Source organism: Canis lupus, chromosome 24, assembly GCF_011100685.1.
Source record: "Canis lupus familiaris isolate Mischka breed German Shepherd chromosome 24, alternate assembly UU_Cfam_GSD_1.0, whole genome shotgun sequence".
NCBI lineage: Eukaryota > Metazoa > Chordata > Mammalia > Carnivora > Canidae > Canis > Canis lupus.
In genome coordinates, this window is record NC_049245.1 from 37,941,114 (window position 1) to 37,963,904 (window position 22,791).

At 55.6% G+C, this 22,791-nt stretch overlaps 1 protein-coding gene across 1 annotated transcript; it reads right to left on the bottom strand.

The window, feature by feature from the left end:
* Positions 1–3,187: 3,187 nt before the first annotated feature.
* KCNG1 (potassium voltage-gated channel modifier subfamily G member 1) lies at positions 3,188–20,916 on the bottom strand. The gene is made up of 3 exons (XM_038572605.1): positions 20,825–20,916; positions 8,999–9,813; positions 3,188–4,906 (listed from the first exon to the last, which is right to left on the bottom strand). The coding sequence occupies exons 2-3, from the start codon at positions 9,785–9,787 to the stop codon at positions 4,136–4,138; spliced, it is 1,560 nt and encodes a 519-aa protein (XP_038428533.1). The 5' UTR covers positions 9,788–9,813; positions 20,825–20,916; the 3' UTR covers positions 3,188–4,135.
* Between the last annotated feature and the right edge of the window lie 1,875 nt (positions 20,917–22,791).

Genomic DNA, 22,791 nt, shown 5'->3' on the forward strand with positions numbered 1-22,791 from the left:
ATTATCAGCACCTCTGGGGCAGGGACCGAGTCCGGTTCTGTTCTGTTCGTTTGGTCCCCAGCTGCTGTGATAGGGCCTGTGTCAGGGTCAGTTCTCTGGAAATGTTTGCTCAGAGCATCTACTTTGCATCTGAGGTTTCTCCCTGGGAAGAAGGGTGTCCCCAGCAGGGACGTGTTTCCATGCCCACGTGCTCCCTTGACACCTGCTGGAATGTCTCTGTCTTCCCCACCTCTTGGCCTTTGCGCTGGCTGTCCCCTCGGTGCTTAGATTGCTGTCCACCCCCCTCCTCCAGGTCCCCTCTTAAACACCACCTCCTTAGAGAGTCCTGCCCTGACCTTTTTTTTTTTTTTAACAATTTAAGTAATGTCTACACCCAATGTGGGACTCGAACTCACAACCCCAAGGTCGAGAGTCACAGGCTCCTCTCCCTGAGTCAGCGAGGTGGCCCCTTCCCTGATCTTCTCAGGTGGGCTGCTCTCCACCTCTTGCTGGTCCCAGTCACTCCTTGCCAGGTCACTCTGTGCTTACCCACATCAGAAGTGATCGTCTTCAGTTCACACAGCCTGCTGTGTGGGCCCTGTTCTGCGGTGGGACGTGGTCTTCATGCCTGCCCTCAGCCCCCTCGGTGGGATGGGTGCTCAGGCCCCAGCAGCTGTGGGTGCCAGGTGCTAAAGGCTCCCACCTGTACTTCTTGGGAGGCTGGCCCTTGGCTAATAGGAGCTGGTTTGCAGGATATGCCAGGGGGGGTGGCTCAGGATCAGAACAGAGAGGTGGGTGATGGGGCAAGTGGGGCCAAGTCTCTAAGTGCAAAGGCAGATCCTATCTTTACTTAAAATTCTGATATTTTGTTCATTCTGGATTTAGGGTCTTAATTTTGATTTTTTCTTTCTTAAATATTTCATTTTTTTAAAGTAATCTCTACAGCCAGCGTGGGGTTCAAACCTACAACCCCAAGATCAAGAGTTGCATGTTTCACCAACTGAGGCAGCCAGGCACCCCTAATTTTTATTTATTTTTATTTTTTTATAAAGAGTTTATTTATTTATTCATGAGACACACACACACACACATACAGAGGCAGAGACACAGGCAGAGGGAGAAGCAGGCTTCCTGCATGGAGCCCGATGCAGGACTAGATCCTGGGACTCCAGGATCATGCCCTGGGCTGAAGGCAGACGTTCAACCACTGAGCCACCCAGATGTCCCTAATTTTGATTAAACAAAACAAAACACCGCATTAAAATATGGTTGATTTTGATTACTGAGTCTTTCTTGGCTCCTAAATTTTGTGTTCAAGGCGAGAAGTCCTGAACCTGCTCAGAGGTGGGGTCTGAGAATCTGTATGTTAAATGTGCTTTCCCAAACCCCCGCTGTTTCTCCTAGGACAGTGACTTTCGCATATGGTCTCCCAGCTATACGGGGCCAGTTGCCTGTAGCAAGGTCAAAAGGGAAGCCCCACTAGCCCCACTAGGAAGCGTGAATTTGCCTCTACGCTTCAATGAGAAGCATTATCTTTCAGTGTGATTTATAGTTGGGCTTTCTGCATCAGATTGCACATTGCCAGAAAAAAAGTAGAAGAGCCACCATCGTAAAGTTGGTCACTTCTACTCTAGAAGCAGCTGGTTAGAAGTTCCAAGGCCTCCTAATTCTTATTAGGGCCAAAGACCCTAAGCTCCCTCTGGATGTGCAGGTCAGTGTCTGGAGCCCCTCTGTCCCTCAGGGGAGGTCTGGAGAGGTGCCTAAGTCTGGGCCTTTATCTCGGCCACCAGCGCAGATCAGAATCTGTGCGAGACCCCAGCTCTTCCTCTATGACCCTAGAGTCTGTCCTCCCCCACCAGGTGCTGTCCCATTTGGGGCTTCTCCACCCCACATGGTATTTGCTTTCCACTCCATTGAGTTTTAAACGGCTCCATTGTATACCTCTCTGTGTCACGCTCCTGTCTGTTTAGCATCTTCAGTGATCTCCTGTCTCTCACAGCCTCTGGGGGGGGGGGGGAGCAGAATTAAAGGTCATTCCATAAATCTACGGTATTATTACCATGACAGCAATGCCTGATGGCTGTGACACCCACCAGGCTGGGGAAAGTAGAGATAATTAGTCGGAAAACTTACTTTTCAGATGTGAGTCACGGGAAGCAGGTGTCAGGGGAGGCTTTCACAAGGTCCTCGTGACTCAAGTGATATTTCCACTCTGCCTCACTGTGTGTACCCCATGCTGAGATGGCCATGCCTCCCCACCCCCCCAAGATAGAGACATGACATGCTCGAAGGCGTTTCTACTTTCTGGCCGTCTTTCCCGTTTCCCTTCATTCATTCACTCCACAGACATTTCGGGAGCACCTACCAGGTGCCAGGCCCTGTGCTAGGTGCTGGGAGTCAGCAGCGAGTTTCATTACTCAGTAGGGACTCACAGCGCGAGAGGAGTGTTGGTCTCCTTGGGCAGGAGAGAGACGGTAATCGAGTGGCAGGGAAGACACGGGACAACGTGGCAGGTGGACAGGCCGGTGAAGATCAAGCAGGGTAGGAGGGAGTTAGGTGGAGGTGCTGGTGTGCCTTCTTTAGAGAGGTGGTCAGGGAGGTGAGGGGAGGGGCAGCCATGCAGGGTTCTTCGGGAAGGGCATTCCAGGCAGAGGGATCCACAGACGTGAAGGCCTGAGATGGGAACGGGCTGGAGGGCCCCGTGGCCAGGTGCAGTGAGCAAAGCAGAGAGAGGTGCGGGATGGAGGCTGGAGGGAGGACAGGGCCCTTGAGTCACTCAGGGCATTAGGGTTTTATTCTCAATGTAGGGGATGGCCCCCGATGGACTCAGGCAGGACAGTGAGGTGGTCAGATCTGTGTCAGAGCGTGCTTCCTGCGGTCAGCCCAGGGGAGCGGCCGCGGCCAGGGCAGCAGCGGGTTTGGGACGAAGACAGCAATGTTGTCGTACCTGTGAGGGTGAAGCCAGGGTGTGGCTGTCCCCGGGGGATGAAGCACTGAGGGGCTCTGATGCCCTCGAACTAGGTCAGTCTGTTGGTTGGCCGGGGGGGCTTCACCCGCGCTATGTGACATCGGGAGCAGTACCCAGCCGGGTGGGTGCTCTGCAGGCCTCTGGAGGGCACAGGGAGGCCTCTGCAGGCTCCAGACAGTGCTTCTCAGACTCCCCGGGGGACCACGGCCCATCTTCCCAAAGCATCAATCCCACTCTGGATTTAGATTTAGATTCAGGTAAGTGATTAAATCACTTTTTTTTTTGTTAGACTGTTACAATACATGTGGAGTAGAGAAGAAAGTCCATAGTATTTTTAAAAGATAAAATGAAACGATTTCACTTCCATAGTCGGAGATGCCGATGGGCCCCTCCGCGTCCACTTAACCACTGGGGTGCCTTTGGGGAAAGGTTTGAGAACCCGAAGGTACAAAACAAGAGAACAGAGGATGGAGGAGAAGGAAAGGGGAGGAAGCGAGGCCAGGAGGTAGGAGGAATCAAAGAGAAACAGGAGAGAATGCAGTATTTACTGGCAATTTCCCCAAAGGTATCTGTTCTCTCCCTGTTCCCCAAACCCTGCCGGGCCCGACCAGGCCTGAACGAGCCAAGGAAACAGGCCCCGTCCTCCCGGTACCCACGGTGGCTGGCTTTGCTGGAGAGCAGCGTCCTCTCTTCAGAGCCCCACGGAAGGCATCTTCTCCCTTTTTCATCGCTTTGCTTTAACTGCACACGGTCCACGCTAAACGCAGACATACTGCTGCTGAAATTTGTCTTTTTTCCCTCTGGGAGGACCCATAACGCAAGTCTTTGCCGGGCATGTTATTTACATGGTGGAAAGGACAAAGCCATCTCCTTGTTGGGGGGAAACAGAGGTGGGAGCTGGGGGGGCTGGAGGGGGCTGTCATAGGTGTGTGCTGGGCTCTTGACCGGCTTCTGCCCCACTTGTGGAGGCGGAGGGTAGGGACCCCTCTGTGGATGTCCCAGCCTTCCTTCTCGGGGTGTGGTTGGCGCGGGTCCTGCGCCAGGGCCGCGCTCAGAGCAGCACGTGCCTTTGAAGGCTTCTTGTAGTGACGGCGATGGCTTCAAGCCGCGGAGGGCAGGCAGGGCTGGGGGTGTCCTGGCGGTGGCGGTGGTGGTGGCGGCGGCGGCAGCGGGGCACGTCCTCTGGGTTCAGTTGTTGTCTCTGGTGTCCGAGGAGGCACTTCCAAACAAGATGTCACTGTCGTGGGACATGGTGCTCAGCTGTGACTTGGTCTTGATGAGGAACTGGGCCCTGCGGAACATCACCCTCTCCTGCTCCTGCTTGAGCTCCAGGTAGGAGCGGGAGAAGGTGTGGAAGATGGAGGTCACCGGGAAGGCCATGAGCAGGATGCCACTGAGGATGCTGCTGAGTGCCACCACCTGGCCCGGCGTGCTCCTGGGGACCATGTCTCCATAGCCCACAGTTGTCATGGTGATGACGGCCCACCAGTAGCAGGCGGGGATGCTGGTGAACTCGGGGCTATCGGCCATCTCGTTCTCGATGACGTAGAGGAGGGGGGCAAAGAGGGCGATGGCCACGCAGAGGAAGAGCAGCAGGAGCCCGAACTCGCGGGTGCAGCGGCGGGCCGTGAGCCCCAGCGTCTGCAGCCCCAGCGAGTGGCGGGCCAGCCGCATGACGTACAGGATGCGCAGCGCCCGCAGGACCCGCAGCACCAGCCCCACCTTGTCCAGGTAGCTGTTGCCCGCGCCCGACTTGCGGCGGCCCGCGGCCGCGCCGTCCACCAGCAGGGTGATGTAGTAGGGCAGGATGGCCACCATGTCGATCAGCGTCAGCGGGCTCCGCAGGAAGGCGAACTTGCTGGGCGCCTGGATGAGCCGCAGGAGGAACTCGAGGGAGAACCAGCCCACGCACACCGACTCCACAATGAAGACGTTGTGGCACATCTGCGAGCACTGGCCCTGCGAGGCGGGGGGGTGGGGGGGAAGGAGGTCAGGGGAGATGTCAGTGGTCCCACCTGCAAGGCCGCGGGCTTGGCCCTGGTCCCACCCGGTCCCCGGCTAAGCTCACTTCCCTGGGGACCCTGGCCAGGCCTAGAGCTTGAAGCACCTACAACGACCACTCTTCATCTCCCTCCCCAGCCCAGACCTCGGCCCTGGATTCCAGACCCCAGAAGGGGCTGCCTCCTGGACTGCTCCCCTAGGGTGTCTGAGGGGCGTCTCACATCCCAAACTGGACTGTTGATTTCTTTTTAAAATTCTTTTTATTGAGATATAACTGACATATGATATTGTGTCAGTTTTGGGTGTACAACATGTTGATTTGATACATCTACATATTGCAATAGGATTACCACCATAGCCTTAAGCTAACACCTTTATCATGTCATGCCAGGTAATTATCATTTCTTTTTTGGGGTGGAAACAATTAGCCTTTTCGGGCTCTTGATTTCTCCTGCACACCCGCCCACCAGTGCTTTCCCTTCTTAGCAATCCTACCTTTCCAGTTGCTCAGGATGGGAGACTAGGCCTCATTCTGACACCTCTCATACAGTCCTCAGGAAATCCCATCAGTTCTTCATTTAAAATGATTCCAGAAATCTAACCACTTCTCATGTGTCCGCTGCCCTCACCTTGGTCCAGCCACCATCATCTCTTGCCTGGACAGTTGCAGCCACTTCCTTCCTGGAATCCCTGGTCCCTACAGTTCATTTTGCACACACAGCCAGAGGGATCTGAGAGCGTGAATCAGATCCCGTGTGTGCTCTGGTCAGCACCCTCCATGGCTCAGAGAGATAGCTCCGGGGGTGCACAGGGCCTGGCTGCTGCCTCTCCCACTTCCCAGTCCCCTGCCTGCCTTGTTCCTGTGCTCCAGCCTACACCCCAGGCTCCTCCCCGCACCCCTGTGCCCCCAAGTCAGGCCTTGACTTTCTGCTCCCTCTGCAGGAGTCCTCTTCAACACCCACATGGCTCTGCCCTCCCTTCCTCCGGCTCATGACCCCCTCAGTTCAATGTCCCCCCTCCCTCTGTCCTCTATCCTGATTCTTCCTTTCCTGCTTTATTTGTTCAGAGAACTCATCATCTCTTAAAATGCTTTATAAGTTACTTATTGATCATGTTTATTATCTGTTTCCACCCTCCCCCTCCCTTGCCCAGCAGATCATGGCCCCATAGGGAGGGGTAGCTTGTGCATCATCCACTCTCAGGACCCCAGTACCTGGAACAGCCCAGCACCTGACAAGTGACAAATTCATGTTTGTCACTGGGGTGGATGGAAGCCCGTGGGACTGGTGTTAAATGAGGGCGCCAACTCAAGGCCAGGTGGGCACAGGGAACCCGAGGAAGCTGGGCCAGGCGGGGTGGAGGCCGGCCAGAGAGCACAGCTGTCCTGCTAAGTGGCTCCTGATTGCCGTGCCAGGACAATTCAGGCTGGAGGCTGGAAATGTGGAGTTTTGCATGAAATCTCTTGGGTTTTAAATGTATTAATTCAATACAAAGCAAACACTCTGTGGACCACTCCAACACATCTGTGTACTGCATTTGGCATGCAGGCTGCCAGCTTGTCTCTGGTCTGCAACAGAAGTGGACAGTAGACTGTCCCTAGTGACTTAGGGCCTCAACCTCAGAGGGGCCTGTGACAGAGTGGGAAGGCACACATGGTTTTAGCCCGGGGCATCTGTCATTCCTGGGCACAGCTGGACTCTAGGAGTCCTGTACTAGCAGCTCTCTCTCTAGGAATATGTTAGAGACTGGAGACAAATGAACTAGTACTTGGTGGGGTTTTGAGGTCTCAGCCCTCTGGGATGGGAAGCCCTCTCCTCTAGGAAGCCTTCCTGGAGTGTGCCTCCTCCAAGTACCCCCAGCACAGTTGATGGGCCTTTCCTAACAGCTCCGTTGGCTTATGTCTCACACTTATGGTCACAGGGGTGTCACTGTCCCTCCTCCACCAGACCTGAAGTCCTTGTAGCTGGCATTCTCATTCTGGCCCCCCTGCATGCCTGGTGATGCCTGAATACAGTAGGCGCTCAAATGTATGCTCAAGGAGCAAGTGAAACAGTGAACCCCACTGGCCTCCAGAATGAAGTCAAAGAACCGCATTTTCACTGAATCAAGAAAAGTCCAGGTATTATTAAAAAAAAAAAGTAAATGTCAGAAGTTGAATAAAACAGTGGCTTTATGAGTATTTTCCTGATAAAATCAGGATTGCATATGTTGGAGCCAAGAAAAAACTTATACCATGTGCAGGTACTTCCAGACAGTTCTCAAATGGTGAGCATTCTCTCTCTCTCTCTTTCTTTGGCAGGTGTGTGTAATCCTTATAGTTAGCGCTTCCTGCATGCTCAAGCGCCCGGCACTATTCCAATCACTTCCCTTGGACTCACTGAATCCTCTCAACACTGTGAAGTTGAGCCTGTGCACAGCCCCCTTGGATGTGTGAGGAAACTGAGGCACAGCAAGGTTAAGCAACTGATCTACAGATGTGCAGCCAGAGTGGATGCACTGGCATTCAAATTCAGGCCACTGGGCTCTAGCCCTGCCCTCGTCATCACTCCCTCTTCTGCTGATCAAAAATTGATTTTACTGGTTGAGTGTCATTTTTTTTTAATATTCACTTTAAAAATTCAGTGTATTAAAAAGTGCCAGAAACATCCCCGCCCCATGTATTATAAATGCAAAAGCCATCACTACCTCCTCCCTTATGCAGAAAAACCCTTGTGTCGTGAGTAGTTCCAATTTTCCATCAGACACTTCATGTGAAGCACTTAGCACGTGCGGGGTACACAGCCAGTGCTCAATAAATGCTGGCCGGCACGATGTTTGTGTTGAGTTCATACATCGCTTCTCGGCCTTTTGGCTAAGATCAAGTGAGTTCATACAGCCAAACCTATTTCTCCATTGCCTGTACAATCTGTACTTGCCTAAATGTTTTGGTATGCTTTTATGCTTCTAGAAACCTCCCCACCCTGCTCCCCAGTATGGGGGAGAGGGTCCCCATTAAAAAACCCAGAGATTTCATACATTAGGAAGCTGGATGGGGGGAACACGCACTTTGCATAGACTCAGCTGCCACCCACAGCTGCTGCGTGGACTGCAGGCCAGGGTGCTGGGACTGTATATATTTTGAGAAGCTGAGAGTTTGAATTTTTAAATGCAAAACACTTCACTTTGAAATGCTGATAACCGAGTAGAATTTTTAGGGAGCACAGTGTGGGCCAGTCACGCACTTCTGTGGGGCTACATGAAGTCCTGGGCTGCCAGGTGGGACCCAGACTTCTTGGTTCAAGAATGTAGAATTCAGACTCAGTCAGACCTGGGTCTGGGCAAGCTGCCCCGCCTCACTCTTCTCGTCTGTCAGCTGGGTATGAGAACGCCTCATGTACGGGGTTGCTGGAAGAGTCACCGAGAATGCTAAGTTGTAGGCAGAACTGGCTGCTGCTAACTGCGTGCCGCATGCTGCCCCTGAGAACCGGGCACACACCTCGGTCAGGCCACGGAGCAAACACTTTACACGCATTCTCTTGTTTAACAGAGATGCTCCTTATCGGAGCACAAGTGCACACATGCATTAACTATTGATAAAAATTAGATGCAGGACCTACAAAACGGTTCTGGGATATTTTTAAATGAGGGGATTAGGGAGGTTGAGATAGGGCTCATGTGGGTGAAATAAAGGTTGATGACATGTCTTTAGCTCGGGGCAGGCACACCATAAACCGCATCATTCATGTACTCGCTCATTCGTTCCCTCCACAGAGTGGCCGAGTGCCTTGTCCATGCTGACACTGTCCTAGACCCTGGGGGTACGGGACAGACCAGGACAGGCACGGAGCTCGTGTCTGAACGTGGAGGTGGACAACACATGTAAACAGGCTGTCAGAAAGGGACTGGAGATGCTGCTCGGCCAGCGCAGTCAGGGAAGGCCTCCTGGTGGAGGTGACCGCGCCCGTGTGAAGGATGTGGATGTTGGGGAGGGGGCTGCAGACTGCTCTGTTTCCTGAGCTTAGAGACCCTCCCTCACTGCAGTGAGCCTCCCTGCGCAGCTGTGGCTCTTACCTGCTCCTCCTCCTCCCGCAGGCTGGGCAGGGTGCTGATGGACAGGTTGACGGCCGTGACGGTGACGAAGAGCACCGAGAGGCAGGCGAACACCTTGCCGGGCAGCCCCGAGTGCGGCCTCTCCACCATGTCGCGCAGTCTCCGCATGCAGCGGCCCAGGCGGCCCTCGCCCTCGGCCGGGCCCTCGCTGCCCGGGTCCTCGCTGGACAGCGGCTCGTCGTCGTCGTCGTCCCGCTCCACCACGTCGGCGAACTCCTCGATCTTCTGCAGGTAGCGGCGCTTGCAGCAGCCGTCCAGGCGGTCCTCGGCGATGCCCCAGTACAGCAGCTCCTCCTGGAAGGACAGGGCGCACATCTCCCGCAGCAGCCGCAGCTTGCCGGCCCGCAGGAAGGTCAGGATGGTGCCGAAGGCGCCCGGGTGGCGGTCGAAGAAGAACTCGTTGCAGGTCACGTCGTAGTCATCGCACACGTTGAGGATGTCGTCGAAGTTGGTGCAGGCCTTGAGCTGGCCCAGGCGCGTCAGCGGGAACTCCTCGAGCGTGGTCCAGGGCAGCGAGTACTTGATGCCGCCCACGTTGATGATGATCTGGCGCCGCCGGTCCTCGGGCTGGCCGGCCTGGCGGGGCGCGTCGGGGGGCCGGGGCCGGGGCCGCAGCCGCTGCGCCCGGCGGTAGAAGACGCCCTTGAGGGACTGGCCCTGCGGGAAGAAGGCCGGGTGGAAGGAGGCGTCCGAGGCGCAGCTCAGGGCGCTGTAGTCGTAGTCAGAGTTGTCTCCCGGTAGGAGGGTCATGTTGGGCCTTCACATCGCCCTCGGGCCTGGGGTGGAGAAGGGAGGACAGACCCTCAGTGACGCCGGAGTCTCGGCCGACAGTGCTGATTCTGCAGACATTCACTGTTAGGGACCGAACTGTGTCACCCCCACCTCCGCTCCTGCCCCCAGATTCCCAGCGGAAGCCCTGACCCCTGTGGGCCAGTATTAGGGGGCAGAGCCTGGGGTGGGGGGTGATTACGGTTAGCCCAAGCCATCAGGACCCTTGTGCGAAGAGGGAGAGACACCAGAGCTCCCTCTCTCTCCACCAGGTGAGGACACAGCGAGAAGACAGACACCTACAAGCCAGGAAGAGTCCTCACCAGAAGCCAACCACGTGGGCACCCTGAACCTTGACTTCCAAGCACTTGTGGGGACAAGCACAGCCTCTGGAGCCTCATGGCCTGGGCATGCTACTCAGCCTTGATCTGTTTCAATTTCCTCATCTGGAGAGTGGGTAAAACCATTTGACCTACTTCATAGGATTAGAGAAGATTCAATGAATTCCGTGCCTAAGAGCACTTAATAACACAATGCCTGGCACACAGTAGGTACTCAATCATTGCTGTCCATTATTACTATTTGTGTTTACCTTAAAGAGACACCTTGCATTGCTTCCATAAGTGGAAAGCCCATTATCAATGGCCATAAATAAGAGGCAATGTCCAAAGAAATGCCTAAGTATCACAATAGTGATACTTTGAGGTTATAGGGGTGAGCTGGACAGGCACGTCCACTTCTCCAGGAAGCCTCTCCTTGGTTCTTCCTTGGTTCACTCCCAGGGGTGAGTCCTCTCACCCCTGTGCCTGCAGCATTATCCTTACTATATCTGTGTGCAAGCCTGGCTCCTTTATAAGGCTGCTCGCTCTGTGGGGCAAGAACTGGGCTTTACCCAGCTCTGCATCTCTGTGTCCAGCAGTGTAAGAGCTCAAAGAAGTAGTTGCGGAATGAGGCCAACACGAGGAAGGCACTTCTGAGAACCTGAGGTCAAAGTATCCGCTTACACAGGCTCCTCCCTTCCCAGTGCTCGCAGCTAACTAAAGGTGTGTGCTACTAGCATGACATTGCTTATTCATTCATAGCTCATGGGCTGAATTTGGTTCACACGTAATATGCCTGGCTTGGAGAAGATTTTGAAAATTGAAGAATTTTGTGTAAAAATTTATATTCTTGGTTTCTCTTGAAAAGTCAGACTATTGGGGTGCCCGGGGGGCTCAGTGGTTGAGCGTCTGCCTTTGGCTCAGGTCACGATCTCGGCGTCCTGGGATCAAGACCCACATTGGGCTCCCCATAGGGAGCCCGCTTCTCCCTCTATGTCTCTCATGAATGAAGAAATCTTAAAAAAAAAAAAAAAAAAAAAAAAAAAAGACTATTTGGCAACATTTGGCCTGAATTCCAGCTGAGAAATGACTGCCCGCTGTAGGCAGGGCACACATGTTACAATCTACCACAGTCCCCCGTTCCCTGGGATCTTCCTTGTACCCATTGTCTTTCACATGTATGTTTCCTTCCTGGCTCCCCGTAGGCATTTGAGTTTGAGAGCCCCAGATTATAGCAGTAGAGCCATCCAGAATTAGGCTGATCCATAGGAAAGAAGTAAGAGTCTAATACTCTGCTTTATAAAATCACCACCCCTCCCTCCAGCCCAGTCCCCCATGGAAGCAAGTGGTACCAGAAGTCTACCAATTCTGATGGAAACCCATTTCCAATACCTGAGCGTCGATCTGTATCTGATCTGTTGCTCAGGGGAAACGCACGTACACACACACACGCACGCACATACACACCTTTGTGGACAAGAAAGTGTTCAACAGGAGCCGAGGGGGGGTTCCATTTGAAAGAGAATCCTTCCTACCAGAAATTCTTTTACGGAAAGCAAATCGTTGCTCCACTCATTTATCTTTGGGGAAAGCTACAGGTTCAGAGATTGGGTTCTGGAAAACTAGGTACACCTGCGTTTGAAATGAAAATGATTAGATTTTAGAGTGTTGAGAATGTTTCTGAACTTCACCTAAAATTGGAACCCATCTCCTCAGGCACAGCCTGCCAGACTCCCTTGGAGGAGTGAGAATAATCCCTTTCAGGCACTTCACGTTAGTGGTACCGCTTTTCAGCTCCCCTGTTTTATCTTTGTCACAGAAGACAAGAGGAAAAGTGACATTCTGTTTGGCAAGAATGACGACGGAGGAAAAGGAACCTTCCTCTTGTCCTGCAAGTCCTAAAGAGCCCCTGTAAAACCCCCTTGGCTGTAATCACCTTTTACAGAATGTCTTCTTTCAAGCTCCCAGCTCTCCCTCTGGCACAAAGCTCCCCCAATTAGCAATCCCTCATTTCTTTCTCTCATGACCCATGTCAGTTGTGAGTTAAAGCTTCAGCATTCTATGTGGAAAGTTATCCTGCCTCAGCACACTGTTTGGCATGGAGAAGGAAAAAAAACCTTGCTTCATGCAAGCTGCTTGTACCTGGAAGGCTAGATGCTGGGATTTGCTAAATGAGGAGGAATGGGCACACTTCTCCTGGGCCTTTGGTCTTGGGGATACCCAGCCTGATGGGTCTATAGGGAGATGGCTCTGCATGCTAGACTCTAGTCTCCAGTGAAGTTCATAAATCAAACAGGCCCCCAAACCCTGCTTCTGGAAAGCAATGCCACCTTCTACCCAGCCTGATACCCTCATGAGAAGTTTGGTCTTTTAAGATTTCTCTACAGTGTTAGGTCTGTCCGTCCAAAGCATGATGGATTTTAGTGATTTTTGTCTCTGAGGGTCTATGGATGCTTAGGAAGGGAAAGCTACTCAAGAAGGGGGCTGTGATATTGAGGATGATGAGGATGATGAGGAGTTCTGGGCTGGCATTCAACATTTTCCACACGTTGGGCCTGTGCCAGGTCTATGGGCATGACAGAGACCATGACAGACTCAGCCTTGTCCTCAGGGAGTGGACATTCCAATGGTGAAGGTGGTCTCTAAGTAAGTATACAGATCATTTCAGGAAAGAGAGCAAGAACATGATGGCAACATGAGCTGGAGGGGTCTAGGAGGGCTTCTAAGAGGAGAGAGCCTGGAGGCTGAGGTTGGGTGGGAAGGAATCCACCCTATAAGGCCCTGGAGGAGGGTGTCTAGGGCTGAGGGAATGGGAAGAGCTTGCTCCTTGACCTGGGGGTGGGCTTGGGTGGTCAAGCCAAAGAAGGCCAAGTGGTGGGGTGCAGGGAATGAGGGGAAGGTGGGAGAAGCTGAGTGTGGGAGTCAGAAGACACCAGATGGAACAGTCTAGTAAGCCATGACAAGGGGCTGGGGTTCACTCTCCAAGGGATGGAGGCGGGGGTCCTCAGGAGTAGATTACAGGCAGGCCGGGCACATCAGGCTGGAATTCTCTGCAGTCATTCTCAAAAGAGTCAACTAAAGCTTGGACCAGTGGAGGAGACTGGAGAATTGGCTGTGTTCCAGATAGACTTTGAAGGAACTGCTGCCAGGACTTGATGTGGGAGGGGAGTGTGGTAAGGGGGAAAGAGAATGGATTCCAGTAGTGCCATTCACTGAGGTGACACTAGGTGGCATTATGATGAGCCTTGCATAGCGGGCAGCATTTGCTGCCTGTGGGATGATAGACAGGAGGGCAGATGGGCAAAGCAGGGAGAGACAGTAGGGATGAGGGTGGCTTGCATGGATGGATGGATGGATGGATGGATGGATGGATGGAGTCAGACCACACCAAAGCTGTCCTGATGATTGTGTGTGTGTTGGGGGTGGGTGTAGTATCAGCTATCTGACAGCGCTAGGCTGTAGAGGGCAGGAGGACCAGGCTAGCAGAGAAAGAGCAGAGCCCAGAGGCCAAGGTGCTTGCTCCCTGTGCCCAGCACCCAGCACCCACTTCTCCCATAGAAGCTATACTCCACACCAGGCCTGGTTAAGGCAGGTAGACACCACTGGGGGACATGCCCTAATCCTAATCCCTGGAACCTGTGAATAAGTTAGACTACATAAGAGGAGGAATTAAGGTTGCTAATCAGCTGCCTTTGAGATGGGAAGATGATCCTGGATTCTCCAGGGGCCCAAGCCATCCCAAGGGTCCTTAAGAGATGGAAGAAAGAGGCAGGAAAGAGGGGTGCAATACGGTGTGAGGAAGACTCTGCTGGCCACTGCTGGCTTTGAAGGTCAAAGGGGCAACAGGCTGATGACAGCAGCAGCCTCTAGAAGCTGGAAAAAGACAAGACCTGACTCTCCCCTGGCCTCTCCAGAAAGGAATGCAGCCTGCTGACCCCTTGATCTTAGCCCTCCCTGTAAGGCCCATTTGAGACTTCTGTCTTCCAAAATGTGAGGTAAGAAGTTTGTGTTGTTTTCAGCCAGTCAGTTTGGGGTACTCAGTTATAGCAGCAATAGGAGAGAGTAACACAGGGATGTTGACAAAAAGCAGGTCCTACTGCAGCTTGGGAACAGCTTCCCCCAGTCCAATCTGGGGAAGCAGAAGAGCCCATGGGCTCTGGAACCAGGAGACCTGTGTTCAAGGCCGGTTACGCTGACTCCGGGCAAGTCGCACCTTACCTCTGAGACTCACTATCCTCGTCTGTAAAATGGGGGCATGAATAGCTCCTACCTCCCCGAGTTATGGTGAAGACTAAGGCAGATGACATGGGTGATATGCTTGGCCCAATGCCTGACACACAGTGAACCCTCAACAGACACCTGCTGTACTGTTAGCTACGAGGGTGGTCTTTCATCTTTCTCTTCACCAGCCAAGGGTGACTCCTCTCTTGACCCGATCCAGTGGGATTTGAATGCAGCATTTGTCTGACCCCCAGAGCTCCCTGCTGGAGGAAGTACAGTCTGGTAGAGCCTCAGGAAAAGCCATCAGGGGTGCTGAGGGAAGTGAAGGGTGTTGCTGCTGTCTGACCCAGGAATCCCAGTCCTGGGTGTATTTCCCAGGGTCCACAGGGGTGTGGCACACAGTAAGATATTATCTATACTCAGATTCTTGACTCAGGGTCTGCTTCTGGGGAATCAGACCCAAGGGAGGAACCAGGTATAAGAATGCGTGCCCTGCGTTGCCTGTGGCCCCCTGGTGTCCATCCTGGGGCTGGGGGGCGGGCCAAGTGAGTCGTGGTAGACACAGATGGTGGACTCCTATACATTGCACAGGAATTAGAAGCATTGAACTAGATGTAGGTTTAGCAACACATTTAGATCTTAAAAGCATGATGCCGAGTGGAAAAGAAACAGAAGTTTATAGCACTATGCTATTTATGTAAATGAACACACACGCACACACACACACGTTACATATTTGACAAAGACTCAAGCACATGGAAGGATCTATATCAACTACAGGCAGGGTGCCTGGCAGGACAGGGGAAGGGGATAAGCAGGATGGTGGTGTGGAATGTGGGAACAAGGGGTAAGGCAGGCTGGCACAGGCCAGTGATGGATAGTGGCATGAAGTGAAGAGCGTGGTTAACACAACTCTGGGATTTAATCCAGGTAAAGGAAAATGAAGAGCACAAAACCAACCAAGCCACCAGGTTCTGAATTGCACTGAGTGCTCAGTGGAGATAGATTCTTAGGACCATCCCCAGACCTTCTTGGTCAGAATCCCCGAAGGAGGCGGGGGGAGAGGGCAGGAATTGGCATTTTTGGCAGGCTCCCTCACAGATTCTCATGTATGCTCAAGTTCAAAAGGGATAAAAAGAGAGGGTGTCTTGAATACCTGGAGTCCATACCCCAGGGGCTGGGGGCTGCAAGAAGCTCTGGATATTGGTGGGGAGCCTCCTGACCCACTCCTCCATCTCTTTGGGGGTTCTGGAAAGCTCTGTGGGTCCCAATCTTGGGGAACTTCCCTGGAGAAGTCGAAACCCTTCTGCTTCGAGGGAAAAACCTCTGCACTGAGGCTGCCTTGGTCCAATTCCCCTTTGGGAGCCCCCAGATTTGCTGAAACTTCCCATGCAGCTTCTTTTCCTTCCTCCTGGGAGAATGATGAGGTGCCCAAGCTCTGACGGAGGGCTGAGTACTCATTTCCAAAGAGAAATGGTCACTGACCCTGAAAGGAGTTCTGAGTGGCAGAGGCCGCTCTGTGGTCAGTGTCTGCTGCGAATGGAGGTGCTAGACACAGGGGTGCAGGGTAGGAGGGGATAGCGGGGTGGGACAAAGTCAGGCTTTGCCCGGCCACCACAGCTGCTTCTGTTCATGACCCTCTGGCCTGAGACGGTCATCTGCACCCACCGAGTCACCTGCCCTCTCTGCGCCTCTTTTCTCCCTATAAAGGGGGGAGAAGCATGCCCATGCAGAGGGCTGCTGTGATGACCCAGTGAATGGAGGTTTGCTGCAGGAATTAGCAGTGTCGCCAGATCGCTCACCTCCCATCAAGGTCATGAACGGGGTTCCATAAACTGTGATGCACTGATCCTAACTGCTACAATACCTCCTGGTACTTTTACCAAACCACCGCTCTCTCCTGACTGTCCTTCTAGTCCTGAGCCCCTCCCCTGGGACGGAGTTCTCGGCCCCTCTTCTGAGTCGGAGGGGGAGGCAGAGAGAGTGCTGGACACGCACGGTGCTCTAATGACAACAGCCATGGCCACCCTTGATTGCACACAAAGTGCTAGGCGCTGTGCCAGGCTGCTACCACTAACACCCTCATTTCATAGATGATGAAACTGAGGCTTTGACAATAAAAACTCAGGACTCTGGGGATATGAGTGTCGAGGCCACAATCAATCTACGTCTGTAGGACTCCAAGGCAAACCTCTTTGACCTCGGTATTGACCTCTTTGACTGTCTCCCTGGATTACTGGTTCCCAGGGGGAACTACCTGTAGCAAGCCAGGACTGATCTCCCATCTCTCTATAGACACGCTTTTGGAAAGTCTTCTGTGATGGCGAGAAGCAGGCAGTTGCTCACGGCTGGGGGAAACACATTTATTCCTATTGTATATTCACATAAGAGCAGGGGAAGGAATCAACAAAACTCCTGGTGGTGTCAAATTCTGACTTGCCATTTTGGCCTCCGACGGAAGAGCCCTCCTGTGCCGTGAACAGGTACCAGCCAGAGGTGACGGTGTGGCCTCTGGGCCGGGATGCCTGTGTCACCACTTCTAGCTGTGCACCTTGACGAAAATAACCTCACCTCTCTGTGCCTGAGCATTCTCAGCTATAAACCAGGGTCATTATCATACTTCCTTGTAGGTGCTTGGAGCTGTGTCTGCACATGTTAGGGCTCTGAGTTTGCTAGAATGGCTTTTGTGAAGCAAGCTTGGCACCTCCCTTCACATTTCCTTTCTCAGAGGAGAAATGTGAAGCCGAAAACATTTTCCAGAAGGGAGGCTTCAGTGCTGACTCTCCTCTCACCTGGCACGACATCACTCACTCTGGTGGGCCTCAGTTTCCCCATCTGTAACATAAACCGATGAGGCATGCCCCTAAAGTAGGCAGCGTAATGGTCCCCCAAAAGAGGGCTATGTCCTAATCCCCAGACCCTGAGGATATGGGCCATTACGTGGCAAAAGAGATTTTGCTGGTGTGATTAATTAAATTGATGAGATTTAATTGAGGCGGGGAGATGAGCCTGTATTATCCAGGTGGGGCCGCATCGAATTATAAGAGATCCTTAAAGAGGAGGCAGGAGGGTCAGAGCCAGAGAGGCAGATGGGATGGTGAAAGCAGAGGTCGGAGTGATGTGGGGCCAGGAGCCAAGGGTGTGGGCAGGTTCTAGAAGCTGGAATTCCAGGGCAGGGAAGTGGGATTACCGCCCCCCCCCAATCCCCGCCACAAGGAACACAGCCCTGCAAACCCCTTGGTTTTAGGTCAATGACACCCATTTTCGACTTCTGATCCCCCAATCTGTAAGATACTAAATTCGTGTTGCTTTAAGCCACTACTAAATTGGTGGTAATATGTGGCAGGAGGGAACTAACACAACCTCAAATGCAACTTTCTAAAGGAAGAGCATTTCTCTCCTGGGCAACTCGGGCTTTGTTTTTTACCTCTCACATCACGATTCTCAACCTGGGCTATTCCCTCACCCTGAGATCTCTCCACGCTGCCCTTCCCCTGCCAGGGGCTTCATCTGTCAGGGTTAGGGCTCCTGGCTGGGGTGACTCAGAGGCGGGTCATGCTGCATCAATTCCCAATTAAAACGTTAATCAAAATGGATCCTGCCAGTAGGCTGGCCCAGGTCCCAGCCTGCTGGACCGCCTCGAGATGCGGCACCCACATGGAGAGTCTGTCTTTCTTAGCTACCTGCTGTCCATCCTCATCACCACGCAACCACACCGGATGGATCTCAGTCCCGCAGCTTGGGAGCTGGGCCCAAGACACTGGTGATAGTGAAGTATTTGCTGGGAGCTGGGCTCTTCCCTCCATCTCTACCTGCTTCCCCAAGGTAAGCGTGCCAGAGTCCACCTCTCCTGCCATGGAAAAGACCAAGTGGCTTCTGGAGCCTCCTTATTCTGCTTGTGGCAAAATAACACCAAATGCACATTTGCCTTCTACCAGGACGTGTTTTGGGGTGGGGTAGGGGAGCCAAAAGTGCTTTTCTATTTGCCTCCTTGCAGCCTGAAACCTGGGAGCACAGGCGCATAGGCAGAGGAAGAGGCTGGTGGTGGGGAGCGGGGGAGGGGGGAGGGGGGGTAGCCGGGACCTTGGGCAGCAGGAAGGGGACAGCTGCATACACAGTCCCTCCATTCTTTCTCTTTAATAAGTGTTAAGGCTGCAGCACCTGGTGGCTGTGGTGGGCCACTGAGGAGGTGGGCCACTGAGGAACGAGGGAGAGCCTGGTTGTACATGCCTGCCTGGGGACACGCAGGTGTGAGGCACAGTCACCACAGAGCAGGGACAAGTCTGAGGCAAATCGCTCAGATCCGGTGTGTGGCATGCTACTTTGTGTTCTGATTTTGTTAACCACATACTGTCTGCTACATAATAAAAATGGCCAAGGGTGATTGAGTGCTTGCAGGCTAGACTTTCCTGCCTCTCTGTTCTTATTCATTCTATTTAGAGTGGCTTTTCCAGCCACCATTTTCCACCCAGGGACTACATTTTCTGGGTTTAATAAATCACCCGGGAGTAGATTCCCAGACCCCTGTGTCTTTGGCAACCGGAAATGCTGACTCTTTATCATGTATTCAGAAAGGGGAGGTGGAGAAAGACAGCCCAGTCAACACAGTTTTTAGGGGTCCAGGGGGTTAATTCCTTAGTTCTGGTTTGAGTGTCTTAGCCCTGCATCCAGAACACATTTCTCTGCTCTCATGCTCCCTGGGGGCATCAATTGAGCCTCTCGCTGGGGCCCAGCTGTGTGTCTGATGCAGAGAATTCAAAGTGGCAGTGGGAATGGAGCTGGGCTCCCAGATCTGTCCTGGCTGGGCTCCAGGGTGCCCCCGGCCTGGGTTCCCAAACTTTGGGACGGGGATCAAGGCTGCCTTGTTTCAGTCCCCCATGGGTTTGGGGCATGTCCCACAATAGACATCTTTCCACTGGAATGGGCAGTGTTAGGGAGTGACTCATAAGGGCCATCCCCAGAGGCCATCGTAGCCTGTCTCTCAAACACACCTTTCCCTCATTCCCCACTCCAGAGGGGCCTCTGCTGGGGTCCAAGACAGAGGACACCAGGGTCAAGCTCAGGTCTGGGAGAACCCAAGAAATCCACTCAAGAAAGACAGCGTGCCCTGGCCCCAGCACTGGCGTTGGGTCTCCAGCATGCCGAACTTTCCTTGGAGACTCGTTCCTCAGGAGTGACTGACTGCAGTCAAGTGTGTGGGTATCAGACACACCCTAGTGCATAAACCTCTTCAGATTCATACAAGCAGGAGCCCCCCCCACCCCCCCAGTGAATCAGAGCAGTTCCTGTTTCCTCCTGGCCGCCCCCCACCCCAGCACTTATCTCAAGGTATCAGTGAAGGAAGTCTGTGTCCTCTCATCCTCTGGGTGACTTTGGTGCCGGGCACCCTTTACGTGCTTAAGAAAATGCCTGCTGAACAGACAACTTTAATAAACCGTTATCGGTCGGAGTCTGCATTCACCCGGAACGTTAGGCCAGTATTTCCCAACACCACACCACCCCTCTTCTCTCCCGCCATGATCAGCCTCCCCTAAGGAGCTTTTTGAGGACATTTTCTTCCTATCCAAGAACCTATTTCAGTTTTCCCGCTCTCTTTGAGAATGACTGCATTACAGGAACCAAGGAAGGGCCATTCTGCTTCTCCCTATAGACATGGGGGCTGCGGCAGTCAGCCACCCCCGCAGGCTGGGCCTCCTCTAGGCAAGGGCTGGGGCTTAATCCCTACTTCGCTCCAAGCTGCAAGATGCTTCCATCCACCCCATCCCTCTCCTTCAGAGTCCCTCATGTCCCAGCTCAGGAACTGTTTGTTAAATGAAATAATGCATGTCGGGCACTCGGCATGGTGACCCGCGCCTAGTAGGTGCTCACTCAACCCATCTTTGTCCAATTCATGAATGCACGAACTTCTCTCCTTTCCTGCCTTATCCAAAGATTCCCGTCCACCCTGGCAGAGCCCCTGGGGGGGGGTATGGAGTCCCTGAGGCTGAGGAGGCCACCCCCACTTTTCCTATGAGATGCTAGAGCCTCCAGTGACCACAGCTGTCGCGGAATCCCCAGCGCCGAGCACACACTGGGCGCTCCATAAAAGCTGGCTGAGTAGATGACGGACTTAATGAAGCCCGCTGGTGGAGATGCTCCGTCCCTGCCCAAGGTGGAGTGAACAAGCCAGGGCCGGCGCCCCCTCTTCCACCTCTCCCTCCTCCCGGGATCCAGAAACCGCCGCGGCGGCCAGGATGCGCCCCCCGCCCCGGCCCCGGCCCCGCGGCGGAGCACGGCCGGCCCTTCGCCCCCGGGGCCCGCCGGGGACAGCCCGAGCCGGACCCGCGCCCCCCGCCGCCCCCGCAGCCGCTCCCGCCGCCCCGGCCGCCCCCGCCTCCCCGCCCCGGGCAGCCCCCGCCCCGAGCCGGGCCGAGCCGGGCCGAGCGAGTGTGCGGGCGCCGGGGGCCGCCGGCGGGGCTGCCGCGCGCAAAGTTCCCACCTCAAGTTCCCGTCACGGCGTCTCCGCGGCGGAGTTGGCCCGGCCGCGGCTGCCGTCCCCCCGGGCGGCCGGCGGGTCCCGGGCGAGGGCGCGCGCAGGGGCGGGGAGCCGCCCGGGCCGCCTCCCGGAGCCGCGGGCCAACTTCGGTCCCCGGGCCCGGCTCCGCTCCGCACTCGGACCCAGGGCCGCCCCGCCTCCGCCTCCCGGTCCCCGCCGCGCTCCGAGTGCGCCGGGAGCGCCGCGCCGCAGCCGCCGAGGGAGGAGGGAGGAGGGAGGAGGAGGGAGGGAGGGAGGGAGGAGGGAGGGAGGGAGCGGGGCAGGAGGCGGGACGGAGGGAGGGACTGCGCGCCGGGCGGGGAGAGGGGGCGCGCGGCGGGGAGAGGGGGCCCGCGCGTCGGGTGGGCCGCGCTCCGGCCGGGACCCGCGCCCTGCGCCCCCCGCCCCCGCGCTCCGGCCGGGACCCCGCGCTCCCCCGCATCCCCCCCCGCACCTCCCCGCGCTCCAGCCGGTACCCCGCGCCCTCCGCCGCGCCCCACCCCCACTTCGCGCTCGGCCGGAACCCGCGCCCCGCGCCCCCCTCGCGCCTCCCCGCGCCCCCCCGCGCTCCGGCCGGGACCCCGCGCATCCCCGGGACCCCAGCGTCCCCCCCCTCCGGGCTCCGGCTGGGACCCCGCGCCCTCCGCGCCCCCCGGGCTCGGGCCGGGACCCAGCGCCCCGCGCCCCCCACCCCGCGCCTCCCGCGCCCCCGGCCCTCCGCGCCCCCGGCCCTCCGCGCTCCCCCGCGCTCCCCCGCTCGCTGCCCCGGGGCCGTCCGTGCGCCCCGCATACCCCGGGATCGCGCGCCTGGTCACCTGCGTTCCCCCGCCGCCCGGGTGCCCCCCGCGGGTCCTCCACGTGAAGCGCCCCCCACCCCCGCTCCGCCGCCCCGGGGCCACATGCCGCCCGTCGTGTGCTGTTCCCGCGAGGTCCGAGTGCCCCGGTGCCACCGCAGGGACCGCACGGCCCGCAGCGTCAAGTGCTCAGGGATCGCACCTGCCGCGCCAGGCGCCTTTCCCTCGGGCCGCGGGGCCCGGCCGCCTGCACGCCCGGCCCGACGCGGGGCGCTCACACCGGGCCTGGGGTCCCGGGTCCAGCACCCCGTGCGTAGGCAGCCCGTCGGGCCTCGCTTGGGAGTCGGTAGGAGTTGCCCTTTAGCGCGGGGCGGGTTAGCGGCTCTTCCTGAACCCGCGCCCCCGCAGAGCCCGCCTCCGAGGGTCGCTTGCCTCGCCCCCCGCCCCCCTTCCTCATCCTTCCAGCCTCGACCCTCGGGGGTGGGGAGCGGGCTCCGCAGTTGAAAGCCCACGTTTCCTGGGACTTGAAGAGAAAGAGGGTCCGTTGGGCAGCAGGTGGTTTACTGGTGCCGCAGAGGTGACCGCAAACAGAGGACTTGTCCGCAAGAACTCACCTGCTCACGGAGAGGCTGAACCAGGAAACCGCTAGCTAGGGAGCAAGACTGCAGTCCGTGGGGGGTGGGGGGGGGGTGGGGGGCAGGGAAGAAGCCAGAGCAGGGGTGGGGGGTGCAGAGTGAGGGGGAGAGCACTTTCCATAGACCTTTGAGGTGGGGACATTCACACAGCCCCGAACAAGGAGGATCTCCTAAGAGAGCTTTCCAGGTGGGCGGCCCAGTAAAGGCAATGACCGTGAAGCAGGAAGGAGAGGGAGGCCTGTTTGAGGGACCGCAGGGACACCAGAGGGAGGTACTGGGGAGGGTCTTCCTAGCTGTGTGAGCTTTGGCATCAGGTGGCCCCTGGAGCACACTTTGAGAAATAAGGTGCCTACGCAGTGGGCCCCTGCCTTCCTCTCCTGTCTGAAAATTGGCATTTGTATCTTCTTTTCCTTTGTTGTCTGTCCCTTGTTGTCCCTCTCCACACTAGACATCGGGCTCCATCAGGGCTGGGACTATGTGTGCTCCCTCCGGCATCTTCCAC

What these genes read in the sequence shown, in the direction of transcription:
- KCNG1 (XM_038572605.1), bottom strand. Translation starts at nt 9,787, where the DNA reads ATGACCCTCCTACCGGGAGACAACTCTGACTACGACTACAGCGCCCTG. An exon ending in TGCGGGAGGAGGAGGAGCAG is followed by an intron (nt 4,907 to 8,998) that starts GTAAGAGCCACA and finishes CCCGCCTCGCAG; the next exon opens with GGCCAGTGCTCGCAGATGTG.